Source organism: Spinacia oleracea, chromosome 4 (assembly GCF_020520425.1).
Source record: "Spinacia oleracea cultivar Varoflay chromosome 4, BTI_SOV_V1, whole genome shotgun sequence".
NCBI lineage: Eukaryota > Viridiplantae > Streptophyta > Magnoliopsida > Caryophyllales > Amaranthaceae > Spinacia > Spinacia oleracea.
This window is the reverse complement of record NC_079490.1, coordinates 146,527,951-146,542,724: the sequence shown is the minus strand read 5'-3', so window position 1 is coordinate 146,542,724 and position 14,774 is coordinate 146,527,951. Positions and strand designations below refer to the sequence as shown.

The 14,774-nt window shown below is 40.0% G+C and overlaps 2 protein-coding genes across 2 annotated transcripts; both read right to left on the bottom strand.

The window, feature by feature from the left end:
* Positions 1–1,812: 1,812 nt before the first annotated feature.
* On the bottom strand, positions 1,813–2,733 carry LOC110792444 (uncharacterized). The gene is made up of 2 exons (XM_021997247.2): positions 2,196–2,733; positions 1,813–2,060 (listed from the first exon to the last, which is right to left on the bottom strand). Exons 1-2 carry the CDS (start codon positions 2,731–2,733, stop codon positions 1,813–1,815), a joined length of 786 nt encoding a protein of 261 aa, XP_021852939.2.
* Positions 2,734–4,738: 2,005 nt separating this feature from the next.
* Positions 4,739–7,287, bottom strand: LOC110792434 (benzyl alcohol O-benzoyltransferase). Its single transcript, XM_021997234.2, has 3 exons — positions 6,527–7,287; positions 5,882–6,155; positions 4,739–5,597 (listed from the first exon to the last, which is right to left on the bottom strand). Exons 1-3 carry the CDS (start codon positions 6,980–6,982, stop codon positions 4,933–4,935), a joined length of 1,395 nt encoding a protein of 464 aa, XP_021852926.1. The 5' UTR covers positions 6,983–7,287; the 3' UTR covers positions 4,739–4,932.
* Positions 7,288–14,774: the final 7,487 nt, after the last annotated feature.

Genomic DNA, 14,774 nt, shown 5'->3' with positions numbered 1-14,774 from the left:
TCATAATTACATATTAGGTTGTATAATTAACAAGTCTAGGCATTCATAATTGTTAAACATATACTGTAGGTCAATCAAAAACTCAAGATTTATCAACAAGAATCGCAAATACTTAATTTAACATCTTAAATTTACAAACTTTTGCGTTCGAAAAACTAAAACCTCCGAAAAGTCATAGTTAGGCTTCGAATTTGGGAATTCTAGGTTCGGCCGAAAATTACTATTTTTGTCAAAATTTTAGAATGCCTTTTACATGCGGAATTGACACAAAAATCACTCGATTTGGATGAGTAACGAAGAAACTGCCGAAAAACTGCGTACATATAATTAAATAAACGCAATTTGCAATTAATTACGAAAATTAATCACCCCTTTAATTCTTTGCAAATTTGTAAAATTTAACCATGTTCATGCAATTTAGATTATGAAAATAATAAGAGGCTCGTGATATCATTGTTAGGTTATGATACATATGAATAAACATAAATCATGCGGAAAAACCATAATGCCAGGAAACATATTATTTACACATAATCATTTAGCATAATTCAGGTGCATACACTTTGTAGAGTGCCCTCCCTAGCTGCGCCCGAACCGAACAAGAACAAGTCTTTAGGACTCCAAGTGTCGTCCCTCCGTAGATAGTCCACAGCACGTCCGGATCCGCCTTAAGACTGACCAACTAGAATCGTCCTTAAGGTTCTTAGATTTTCGGCTATTTGGGTGCAAGTGTTTGGCTGATTTTTGCTTAAAATCTTACCTTGAATACTTCAATAATTGTCTGTTAAATATGTGACCCTAGGCCTATATTTATAGAGTTTATGGAAAGGATTTGGAATCCTACTAGGATACTAATTAGCTTAATTAGAATTATATTAAAACTCTTATTAACTATTTTATCCTATTAGGATTAGGAATTTAATCTTTGAACAAACCCCTTTAGATTTAGGATTTGTATCGGACACAAACACCCCCGAGCACGACCCTCGCGAGCGCTCAGCCCACGCAAGCCTTGCGGCCCACGCGAGCAGCGCAGCTCGCAGCCCACTCGTGCGCGCGCCTTGGCCTGCTGGGCCTGGCCTTGCGCTGGGCCTGGCGTGGCCTTGGCTGCCTTGTGTGGCGCGCAGGCTTGCTGGACGCGGGCCTGGCTTCATGCTCGGCCTTCGTCTAGCAAGTCTCGTCCGATGCTAATTCGTACGACGCGCTTCCGATTAATTTCCCGATTCCGGAATTCATTTTCGATACGAACAATATTTAACATTTCCGATTCCGGAATTAATTTCCGTTTCGAACAAATATTTAATATTTCCGTTTCCGGAATTATTTTCCGATTCCGATAATGTTTCCGGCAATATTTCCGATTCCGGCAATATTTCCATTTCCATTAATATTTTCCGATACGTATCATGTTTCCGTTTCCGACAACATCTACGACTTGGATAATATTCATATTTCCGATACGATCCATATTTCCGTTTCCGGCAATATCATCGTTTCCGGAGTATTCATTTCTTGCTTATGACGATCTCAGCTCCCACTGAAACCAAGATCCGTCGATTCCGAATATCCATAGATGGAGTATTTAATGCCATTAAATACTTGATCCGTTTACGTACTATTTGTGTGACCCTACGGGTTCAGTCAAGAGTAAGCTGTGGATTAATATAATTAGTTCCACTTGAACTGAAGCGGCCTCTAGCTAGGCATTCAGCTCACTTGATCTCACTGAATTATTAACTTGTTAATTAATATTGAACCGCATTTATTAGACTTAATATTATATGCATACTTGGACCAAGAGCACTATTTCCTTCACTTAAGGATAAGAGTAATTACTGTATGACTGAGTTCTTTTAATAACTTCCCTTGCTTTAGGACATCCAAAACAGCAGCAACCACCTCATCTCCTTCTATACTCCAAGCATCTTTAAAGAAAAAGGAATCAAATCTATCAGGACCTGGGGCTTTAACACCAGGAATTGAAAATAAGGCTTTCTTCATTTTAGCAGCAGTATATGGAGCAGTAAGTATTGCTCTGTTATGATCAGTAATGAGAGGACCTTAATGAACAATATGACTTAGTACTACACTTCTATTGGGGTGAGTTGATCCCAATAAGGTAGTGTAGAACTCTAGAAAAGCATGAGACACATCAGCAGACTTGCCCTTCTAAATCCCATGCATATCATGGATACTATAGACTTGATTCTGAGAATTCCTTTGTCTAACACTTTGTTGAAAAAGAGAAGTGTTTTCATCACTTGCCCTAATCCAATCCATCTTTGCCTTTTGCCTCAACAAGTCCAAATAATATTGATGCCTTAGTTTGTAATCATGAATATCCTGCAGCTCCAAGTCACCAAGCAACTGATCTGAAGAATGCAAATGCATAGCAGTTTGAGCTGCAATCATATCATTATAGGCTTTTAACTCTGCAACCTGGATATCAGAGAAACTAACTCTATTTAACTCTTTCAATGCAACCTTAACTTTCTTCAACTTGCTCACCACCACATACATTTTACTACCATGGAACTGATTATTCCATTGCTCTTGTACAATGGTTGAAAACATTGGAGAAGTCTTCCACATAGTGAAATATTTGAAAGGTTTCTTACTCCCTCCATCTCTAGGATACAGTGTAAGCAAACAAGGAGAATGATAAAAGGTACCTTCATTCATATAACACACCTCAGCTGTAGGATAAGTATCTTTCCAGGTAGAGTTAACCATTATTCTATCAATTTTGAGAATACCCTAGATGTACCATGCTGCTTGTTTCTCCAGGTGTAGAAGTTCCCACCACTTTTGACATCCTCCATACCAAAGAAATGAATACACTCACACATATCTACTATCTCAAAGTTCCTGACAGGAGCTCATATTCTCTCCCTTAAGGGACATTACACAATTAAAGTCCCCACACACAATCCAAGCTTCTCGAGTATGCAATGCTTTAAGACCCCTCCACAATTCTACCCTTTTATGACTTTCATTGAAAGCATAAATGAATGTACAATAAAAGCTATTTAGGCCACTCATTGGCTTGACCAGACAATGAATGAGCTTACTTGTAACATTAAGAATATTCACCACAAAAATACTAGGATTCCAAGCAAGAACAACCCCCCCATCATGATAACTACTGTTACTAGTGAAACACCAATTTAAAAATACTTTCTGGTAAAGATTTCCTAGTTTAGCAATCTTCACCTTATGCTCTAGAAGCCCCACTACCCCAAATTGATGCTTATGAATAAATTTCTTCATAGCACCTTGTTTATGAGTTAGATTAAGGCCCATGACATTCCATGCTAATATTTTATCCATAAGGATGTGAAGAGTCCCCTCTTCCTGGATAATCCACCCCATATTCATCCACACCACCCATATCTACAATGCTATGATCATCATGAGTATCATCATTCAGTACGTAGCTGGAATGCATTAGTAACCTGAGTTGGTTCTGCAGTAGAGGTCCTCACCCTAATTGGTCTAAGAGCTCTCCGAAAGCCTTCTTGATCAACCTCAGGTGTATGTAACGCTGGTTGTCTCTTCTGAACCTAGATTCTTCTAGTACCAAGTCTGAACTCAGTATCTTGATGCCCTATTATCTTGCACACTCCACAAATGCTTGGCTTCCATTCATAATTAATGTCTACCTTAATTAAATCACCATGCTCATCCATGCATAAAGCTTGATTAGGAAGCTTCTGAGTAAGTGGCATATCAACTAGGACCCTACCAAACTGGATCTTATCCCTACGAGAAGTAGCAGCATCCCTCTTAATAGGTTTACCAACTTGACTCACAATTTTAAACAAATCCTTCTCCCCCCAATACTTGAAACTCAGTTTTAATTTAATCAAAATAGGGATTGATTTAATCTCCTCCTTCTCCATATCCATCTCTACATCCCATGGTTTTATTATCAGTGGTTTACCATCAAAGAAAAAATGTCCTGTGAACATTTTATCCCTCATGTCCATGGTTAAAACACGAACTAAGAAAATCCCCTTTTTCACCATTACTACCTTATCAACTTTAAAGTTCTTCCAGATCCTCCTAATGAATCCCTCCATAACATGAATGGGAGGATTAGCCCCAACTACGTAACACACTACAATAGAATTTCGAAAATCCACTTCCTCTTGTATATCATCCAACTCAATCTGAACAGGGCCTAACATTTCAATCGAATTATCTGAGATTGAATTAACAGTAATGCTACCAATTTCATCATTTTCATTTACAACTACCTCATCAAACTACTGTAAAATAGGGACAGAAATCATACCAATATCCACATTTGCTTTGTTCTGAGTATTGCGCACAATGCCAGATGAGAGATGAATCTGTGCATCCATTCATTGAAGGAATTCGATCCTCACCTTCGATCGTAGTTGGAGATGATGTAATCCCGATTTCGGCGTAAGAAATTCATTTTCCATCCCAAAATCTAACGCTCCCACGCCTAAAACTCCATCAATAGGACGAGTTCTGAGTGCCTGAGAGTCAGATGAAGGTCCACGAGGCTTCTTCTTCGCATTATCTTGCTTACTACCTTGCGATTTTCCCCTACATTTTCTTTCCATGACGACGGTGCACGATAAGCTATCATGCGCCAAGAGAAAACTTGGAGAGAAAGCAACACGTACACTCATAATTTACAAAATAAATATTGCGATTTATGAATCGTGTATTGCACGGGTACTATACTAACTTCATATTCTAAAACTTGGACAAAAAAACAACTAGTATCATATCTTACGTAAACTCCATAATACTTTAATTCACAATTTCACCCCAATTTTATACGAAGTATTACAAAATTTCTTCCACCAAGCAAGAGTGATTGACAACAAGTCCTCTTACTCATTTTATTTGACTAGCTTTTTTTTTTTTACTACCACGTACACACTTTAAGAGCCCTCACAAGGAAGAAGAAATGAAACAGGAAGATCCAGAACTAGCAATTGGATGCTCCGGAACATCACATAACAACCCGTTTAGCTCCTTAATAAAGATCTCCATAGCATTACCAGGCAAACAAAGTGGAACCACAATCCCTTTCTCTCCTTTCCCATTCTTAAACGGAATGTAAAAACTCGCAACTCCGGGTATAGCTCCGACCCCACCTTTAGCGGGCCCACCATAAGCGGGTGGGCCCCATCCGTAGTCCAGATCAGCAAATCCGGCTCGTGTCACGTCAGAGACCACAAAGGTTCGGACCACGGTGAAGTGTGGCCTACCTTTAAGGACCATGAGGTCAGCAAGTGACCTCATGTACTCTTGTGAGACGTCAGCCTTTGTTTTTTTAACGAGTTCCAAGGCATATCCAACCGGGTTGCTAGAAAGCTTCCCGGCGGAGGAAATGGCTACCGGAAAAGCAAAGGCGTTGCCGTAAAAACCCGAAGGAAGAGGTGGGTTGAATAGGGCACGAGAGTTGACAATGCACATAATTCGTACTACTTCTTCCGGGTCGGGTTGTAGGGCAATCGTACGGCATCTCCAGAGACATGCTGTGAGAATTTCAAATGTTGATGATTTTAGGTGTGGCGGGACGAATCGCTTTAGAGCCGCTATCTCGGTGGGCCCTGTTTATAATTCAAAAAAAAGTGTCATTGCAAATCCAAGTTTACAAGTGTAACAATTAACAACGATCGTAAAATAATCGGAGTGTTAGGATGAATAATCACATTATATACCTCCTATACTTGGTAAAATAGTTTTGAATTTTTAGAGGTCCAAGAGAGTGAGTATTTTTTTTAATTGGTAGTCAATAGTAGTGGTCACATATATGATCCTTTTTCATTAAATAAAGTTTGGTTAATTATAAAATTTGGATAAGAGATGGAAGCTAATAAGTAGAAAGACATACCAAAGAAAAAGGACTTGTGAACCATGTCATCTAGTGGAATAATGGTGCCATTCGTGTCCGCTACCTCTTCATACTCGCGGTGCTCACAGGTTGCTCGAGGAGGATCCCTAGCGCTTAGAAGGTGACGCTCCCATACGGGCTGAATTGACGGTGATTTGGCTCCACGAGCAAGTTCAGCTATTGCGCTCATGAATTGGACTAGACCCGGAGCATCAGCCATTGTGTGGTTCAACCGGAGTGCTAGTATGAACCCACCACATTTGAGTCGGGTCACCTGTTCAGAAAGAAAGTGACATTTCATATGGGTATTAATTATTGTTGCTAAAAATGTTGAAGCGTTATTCTCAAGTAAAAATACTATAAAAAAGAACCTATCATTTTGTAATTAAGAAGTGGTAGTTGCGGTGTTGCCATTCAAGTAACTGACTTTGTGTCGGAAGACTTTACCATGGCTATTATGAAATTGTACGGTTCATATTTTCTAAGCCTTCATAAAGTAATCTAGCATAATACTCTTATATATATATATATTGTCACAGCTTAATTAAAAAATGGGTCAATTTTTGGACGTAGGAAGCTATAACTAATACGGAGTACTTGTAACTTGTAAGTAGTTTATCACACAAAGTGTATTTGATTAATTACCTGGATGAGAATCAAAGGGGAATCTAAGACACCAGTAGAACCAGGGACATCATAGATAAGCTCTTCCAAACAAGGAAAAGGTGGTTGAAGTGCCTCCCCAAAATCCTTAAGACTAATATCAGCATCCGCCTCTACAAACATGATCCCTTCCCCATTACACTCCACCACCAATTTCCTCCCGGCTTTCTCCCTTAACCGCCCCGCGAAGGGGTAGTACGACACCAACGCCTTTGACACAGCCTCCTTGATCACCCTGGCCGGGTCCCGCCCTTTGAGGCCAAACCCTCCAGGATGCTCGTCCCCGTTCCGGTAGAATTGAATTACCGGGATTTGAAACCGGAGGCCGTCTTGGTCATCGATGTCGGAAAGCTCCTTCAACTCGTATGGGGTTGGCCCTGAAGGAGGGACTAGCTCCGCGGCCCGCCTTGTAACGTTGAACACTAGGGAAGTTACCATTGTATATTGGAGTATATATATAAAAGAGAAAAAGGATGGAGAGATATAATGGTTTAGTTTGAGTTTGTTTTGTGAAGCAATAAGAGGTGTTCTACTTGTATTTATAGTGAGGAAATTAAAGAGTGAAAATACAAACGAAATTATCCATGCATTTACAAGGAAATGAACCAAACATAATAGTCCACTGGGGAAAGTTAAATAATGCGTAGCCTACCACCCTTATTTTTTTATTCCTTTTGTTTTGATTTGTTCGGTATTAGTGCCGGGTTTTGATTAGCTTATGTGAGGGGGGCGGAAAAAATGTGAGCAATATAGTATAACAAGTACGGAGTATACAATTATACTCAAGTTTAGGGGACAGAAACTAAAATTAATTTTCAGTTTTAGGCTTTATGTTTTTAAAAGTCATATGATTTTTAGTGAATAATAATCTTAAAATAGTTGATATCTATAGTAATCATGTTTATTTTTAAAAACAGACAAAAATAAATAATTAGAAACTACTTTTTGTGGCCACTTTCCGTAATTAATCAATTAATGATCGACTGGTTGTATTGTTATAAGTAATCCGTAATTAGAAAAGGACGTAGTCCACTAGTCCTGAACTCCTGATAAGTGATAACATGCGTAATTTCTACGAAATTGCATGGGCTCTAATTTCCTTCAGTGCTTGCTAATATTGCATTTAGGAATTGACAAATGCACAAATATCATTAAGTGGGTTCATTTCCTTCTAGAGTAAAGTGTATGTTTTACATTGAAAAAATGGGTTATATTCCAAATAAAGGTTTAATTGAACTCGCTTTAATTAATTTCCCATTGAGAAAGTGGATTATATTCTAAAAGGGGTCTAATTGAACTCGCTTTAATTAATTTCTTGAAAGTGACTACGGTTCTTGTATGAAATAACTTAATTTTTTTGAAATGTAAATTAAACCAAGTGGTTAAAGGTTTCTCTTTTTATCTTACCGATTAACGTGACCATTAATTTTTAATTATGTCCTATTATAATCCATATAATATTTGAACAACACTGAAGAATGTGTGACCTGATACATGTTGTGAGTTTGTAAAGAAATTTTTATGTGTCATGGAAAACATTTTTTTTTTTGGCAGCATGGAAAACATTTATGGAGTACTACATTTACCACGTTGTACGTGAAATTTGTAGATGTTCATAATTGAGTCCAGTAACGATTGACTAGTCATTGTTGTATAACTTGTATATTGTACTTATAATATTCAAAGAGCCAAAGACTTGTCAAAATACATGTTGTGGACTGTTGAGTGCTGACCGACCTTTCTTTGTCAACCTAACATGAAAATTTAGAAATAAGTTTCCTCTCTCTTTCCTTCCTCGCTATCTAATGAGGAAAATGCTTGTTCCAAATAATTTTACTTTGGGAGGAAAATTAAAACCTCTCCGTTCTAAATAATTGCTACAAACAATTTTTCAAGGTCTAACTTTACAAATTTGACCACATAATTTTTCACTTATGTAAAAGTTATATTGTGTTCCTTTTATATGAAAGTATCATAATCATGTGTAAGTTTGCTATATTCATCTCAATTTGTAATTAAAATTTTGTCCTAAACTAACTCGTTTTTTTTCCTTTCAAAAAATATATGGAATACTATGCTACTGCGGAGTAACTTTGTACTTCGTAATTCTTTTTCCAAAATGGAAACAATATTTAAAGATAATAATTGATGGAGTACATATAAAACTCATCTTGAAACTTCAACTATCAACTTAAACTTCTAATTGAGTTGGTCTTTTGATATGGTATCAGAGCCAGCGTAATACAAATGTTACGAGGTTCAAATTCATCCACCCTCGTTTTATAGTGTGGTCCTTTGAATAATAGTCAAAATAGTCCCTTAAAAAACCTTGACATAAGTGTTTGTGAAAATAAAATTTGGATTAGTAGTATGGAACTAAAGACTAACATGTACAAGTCTTACGACATTCTAACACCACTTCTTAAGAGACTCATACCAATCCAGGGTTGATCTATTGGAGTTATTGCAAAAGCTTAAATCTAATGTCTTTAAAGCTTATAGAAAAAAAAAAAAAAACACTCAACAAAAGGCTCTTTTGGGGTGGGGATTATTTTATCCTTCCACCCTCACTAGCCACTTCAAATTAGTCTGACTTATAAATTTGAACGAAACTGACCAAGAAGATTACAAGAGGTATAACTTTAGTAGGCGTTTTCTCTTTACCTGAGTATACATAATAGATATGCTATTATTGCCCTATTTACCTGAGTATACATAATAGAAATGCTATAATAGAAATACATAATAGAAATACTAAGAGTTGAATCAAGTAGGTAAATAATTTTGTCTTTTTGAATACTGAGGTAGGGGGGGGGGGGGGGGGGGGGGGGGGGGGGGGGGGCGGGGGGGGGATAGAAAGAAGTAATGAGGACCATCTTACATACTCGGATACTCCTATGGGAAATAGAACAATATATCAAAGAGATAAACCAAAAGGAAAAGTAAAACAATCTATTAAAAACGGATCGGAGTTAATTACAGAGCGAGTAATTTCCAAGGAAGAAAGGACTTCTTTCAGTATGTCGTATTTTTAGTGTTCTGTATCTTTATATATCTCAAAACATATTACTAGTTAATTACATTTCATAAATTATGAAGGGTAAGGTAAGATTCTTTCAATAAGTGCTTCCAAACTATCAACTAAAGAATCTAATTGGCAATTGTTTTTGGTGAATACCTAATAGGAAAAATAAGGGGCAGTTGCTAACGACTCTAATTAATTTTATACGTAACTTGTCCTTAATTGTTGATTGACTAATGACTATTAAGACTTGGAAGTCCAAAGTCTTCCTAATTTAATATTCAGCTTGAAGCAGCTTGTTCTTTCTTCAAGCCACGACCTTTAATATGTCCTGTCTCGCAAAATAAAAGACTTCTAATGAGTTATTAACTTATTTTGCACATAATGACATACAAGTTCATATACCTTGAATTTAAGAGCCTTCTCATGAGTTGTTTTGAAAAAAATTCTTGACTTTTACTTGCTCTTCCAATAAGGTTTTAGGCTTTGTTAGGTCTAGTAGTGTCATTTTATAAAGACTAGTGGTACATACACACGATGAGCGCGAATATAAAAAACGTATCTGTGTTATTACATTTAAACTTGAAATAACATGTAAAAAATATAATATAAATGCGATGCGTGCAAATATAGAAAAACGTATAAGTTAGATAGAGTTGAGCGCATATAAACAGATTAATTAAAATGGTAAAAATTTATTTAAGGGGCCGATTGATTAAAATGCTTCTTTGGGTTTTTCCTATTGAATAGTTTGTCATTATATTCTCTATTCTATAAGTGTGGAGGGTATTTTAGTAATATAAGGGGACACCAAAAATGAATTTATTAAAATAACTTCACATTTTCACTTATATAATAGAGATGTGTAGTCGTGTACTACCTTGACTATTAGAGTGGAAACGGAGTTAAGCATAAAATTGGGGTCTCATCTTTTGATTTTTTCACCGTTTAGGACCCGCGTTTTTTTTTTTTTTTTCACCATTGAGGACCTATGATATAATTTCCGGCCAAAGTTAACCCAACTTTGTGAAAGTTTAATCCCCTTTGTTAAAAGGTTAGTCCCATTGATTAGAGTACACGTGACATCATATAATTTGTGGTTTTCGATTTTGTGTGTTTGGTTTCTATTTTCGCTTGTTTAGGTGCTTTTCTCAATAGCATTTATATTTTCTTGTATTTTGTTAATGGTTTCCGGTAAGTATCAATTAAGTAAATAATCAATTAAAGTTAAGATTTGAAATTGAAGGATGGTTTCCTGTATTTTGTTAATGGTTTTCAGTGTATTTTTCTTGTATTTTGTTAATAGTGTCCAGTATCAATATAATTTTAGCAACGGTATTTTCATGAATTAGTGTCATTATTATATATCAAGTTTTTTTTGTGTGAAAATCTCAGTGTTCGGGCTCTCAATTGACTATCAATTGGGCCACTAAGTCCAAAGCCTAATGGCTCAATATAGCAGCATCAAACCCACAAGCACTACATTCCAAAAGGCTATTCAGCCACCAATCAAGGCCCAAGGCCCACTTGCAATAAATGATCTAAGGGGATTTATTGTACAAACACTATAAATAAGCCGTCATGGCTCACATACCAAGGTACGTCCCTTTCACGCCTTAAGACTACTCTTCTAGAGAACTTCTCTCTCTAGAATCCGAGCATTGTTCTTACTTAGGCATCGGAGGGGCTTTCCTCGGAAACACCCCCGAGGCTAGTAACTTGTTTATTGTGCAGGTTGATTTGGACACGACACATTCGAGCTAGCAAGATCTTCAACACACACAAAAGGGCCTTCATTCGAAGCCCATTGTTCCATCCATTTCAACACCGGAACAATTTGGCGCCGTCTGTGGGGAAGAACACTTGAAAGCTTCGAAAAACACTTCACTTTTCACGTAAAAAATGGAAATCCCCAACAATGACAACCAGGTGGGAGATGTCCTTGTCCAAACGGATTCGGATTCCGATGGAGGAGAACAGCTGCACTCGGTGGCGAGATCGCAGCCAACAAGGGCCACTGCCACAACCAGCAGACCACTCCCTTCTCGCGAAGAGCTCGCTGCGGCCATGACCATCATGCAGAACTTCCTCTTCAACGAGAAAGAACAAGCCCAGGCAGCAGCACGGCGAGAGGCGAGGAGAGCTAGGCGACAGGTCTTGCTGAACATGCCCTCGACTGACGAGGACAATGTGAGGCCCGAGCAAGATCTCTCCACAATGTCAGGAACACACCTGATGACAATGTGGAGAGAGAGCACTGGGACACGCAGCAGAGAGCTGCACAGCAGCCAGAGTGGTTCGCAACGCCGTCTCCAACACCGCAAGCTCTCCAAAGCGGGGCAAGTGATCGCACTCGGATCCGAAGCTCGATCCATAGCAGACTGCGACCTTCAGTTCATGATAGGCTGGGTAGCCCCTGTGGGTCCAGTAGACAACCCGAAGGCAGTGGCCAGTCGAGAAGAAGAAGGAGAAGTGACCGAACTCCTAGCCCCCTACACGCCCCCGAGAAATCCCTTAGAGGAAACTCGAAGAGCGAAGGTATCAGGGCGAGGCTAGGAAAGAGGATCATGACTCCAGCATCGTCCCCATTCTCGGATGACATTATCATGGAGACGATCCCCAAAGTGAGGCTGCCAGCACACTTGACATACAGCGGGATTACGGATCCGAGAGATCACGTCATCTCCTATGAACAACAGATGTTTCTAAGTCCCTACTCTGAAGCCTGTTGGTGCAAATACTTCCCAACCACGCTGACAGGAGTCGCGGGAGAATGGTTCAGATCGCTGCCGAAGGGATCGATCAAAAGTTGGAAGAAGTTGAAGAAGAGGTTATGTGTGCAGTTCGTGAGTAACAATCGCCCAGAACGAACCACTGCCGAGCTAACTTCTATACAGCAAGAAAGGGACGAGAGCCTGCGAGACTTCATGGCCAGATTCATGAAAGAATCCACCAACATTCCGAACATGCAGCCAGACGTGGCAATCTTCGCCTTGAAGCACGCGCTACGGGAGGGAAAATTCTGAGACAAACTGACAATGAAAAACCCCTCCAAGATAGCGGACGTGCTCCAAATGGCAGATGCGTTCATCAGAACAGAAGAGTTCAACAAGGCCGCAGCAAGGCTAAGAGGATCCTCAGATCCGAAAGACAACAAAGCAAATCAGAGTAAGCCCGGGGGCAACTCGAGAAAGGGGAAAGAGAAGGTGGGTGCGAGAGAGGCGAGCCCAAAGAAGGATGGGAAAAAGGGTGAATTTCAACCCAAATACACCAACTACACTCCACTCGGCATACCCCGAAGAGAAATTTTCAATCTCCACAAAGATGATGAAAAGTGGAAGCTACCAGACAAGCTTAGATCCAACCCCCTCCGTAGGAACAAGAACAAGTGGTGTGAGTTCCACGATGACTTCAGCCACACCACTGAGGAATGCAACTCGCTGAAGGACAACATCGAGGACCTCATCCGCCGAGGCTACCTAAAGCAATACTTGCTCGACCGTAGAACGGAGAGGGAAGAAAAAGAAAAAGCAACATCTGAAAAGCTACAAGAGCAAGCCCAGAGAAGAGCCCATGAGACCGAGGGGCAAAAGAAGAAACCAATTCTCGTGGTGTTCGGAGGACAAAGGTCCGGCCACGCCAGCAAGAAACACTTAAGAGCTCTCTCCCACCGAGTCAACTTCAGCAATGTTGGGGAGAACCAGCCTACCCCCCCGAACATGACCTTCACTGCTGATGACTACCTCGGGACCCAGTACAAACATGACGACCCGTTGGTGATCGAAATGGATCTCAACAACCACAATGTCCACAAAGTACTGGACGAAGATGAGAAGAGCCCTCCCCCAGGTGGAGAAAAGGATGCCAAGAGGAGAAAGGCAGAGCCGAGCAGTCTGGTAAAACCCGCAGAGGTTGATGCTCGACCAGAGACCCTTTCCCCCGAACCAGACCAAGAAATGGAAGACATCCCCCTAGAGGATGAGTCAGACAAAAGTATCCGAATAGGCAGAGGCCTAGGCTCGGGACTTCGAATAGAGTTGATCCAGTTGCTGAGGGATCACAAAGGCATCTTCGCGTGGTCGGCGGCTGACATGCCAGGGATAGATCCGAAGATGATCTGTCACAAGCTGGATGTCAGTCCCGAAGCTCGGCCAATCAAACAGAAGAAAAGGAACTACTCCTCGGAGAAAAACAAAGCTATCGCCGAAGAGGTGAAGAAGCTACAAGAGGCAGGCTTCATCGAGCCATGCATGTACCCCAAGTGGTTGGCCAATGTGGTCATGGTCAAAAAAGCGAATGGCTCATGGCGCATGTGCGTCGATTTCACTGATCTGAACCGAGCCTGCCCAAAAGATTGATATCCCCTCCCGAGGATAGATCAGCTAGTGGACTCAACCAGTGGCCATGCATTGCTGAGCTTCATGGACGCCTTTTCAAGGTACCACCAAGTGTTCATGCACCCCGACGATAGAGCGAAGACCGCCTTCATCACAAGCGCGGGAGTGTTCAACCACAGAATGTACCCTTCGGATTGAAAAATGCCGGAGCCCCCTACCAAAGAATAGTTGATCACGTCTTCGCCGATCAAAAGGGAAGGAACATCGAAGTTTATGTGGACGATTCCATAGTAAAAAGTGTGAAGGAAGAAGATCACATCAAAGACTTGGATGAAACCTTCGCCAACCTGAGGAAATACAACATGAAATTGAACCCGAAGAAATGTGTCTTCGGGGTAAAGTCAGGGAAATTCCTCGGATTCATGGTGAGCGAAAGGGGAATAGACGCGAACCCGGACAAAGTCCAAGCTGCGCTAGATTTACCCGAGCCGAAGACAAAGAGGGACGTGCAAAGGCTAACAGGCAGGTCGGTGTAGACACCTACTTTTGTCCCCATTCCCGAAAGGGAAGATTCGATGATGAAAGCATAAATCTCCACTTGGCAACGCATCTCCTATAAAATAACGAATCTCAATCACCCTTCTCATTTCACCTGAAACCTGCTATTTATAGAAACCTGCTATTTATGGAAACCTGATAAAAATGGTAACTGCCGTAAAGGGTAGTTTCTAAAAGTAGTAGAATAAAAAGATAGAAACCTGTCAGAATTAGGTGTTGCACTCCAACATAAATCCTAAAAGAGATATTCTTTACAACATATGACAAAAACATAAATCATGCGGAAAAACCTTAATGCCAGGAAACATATTAT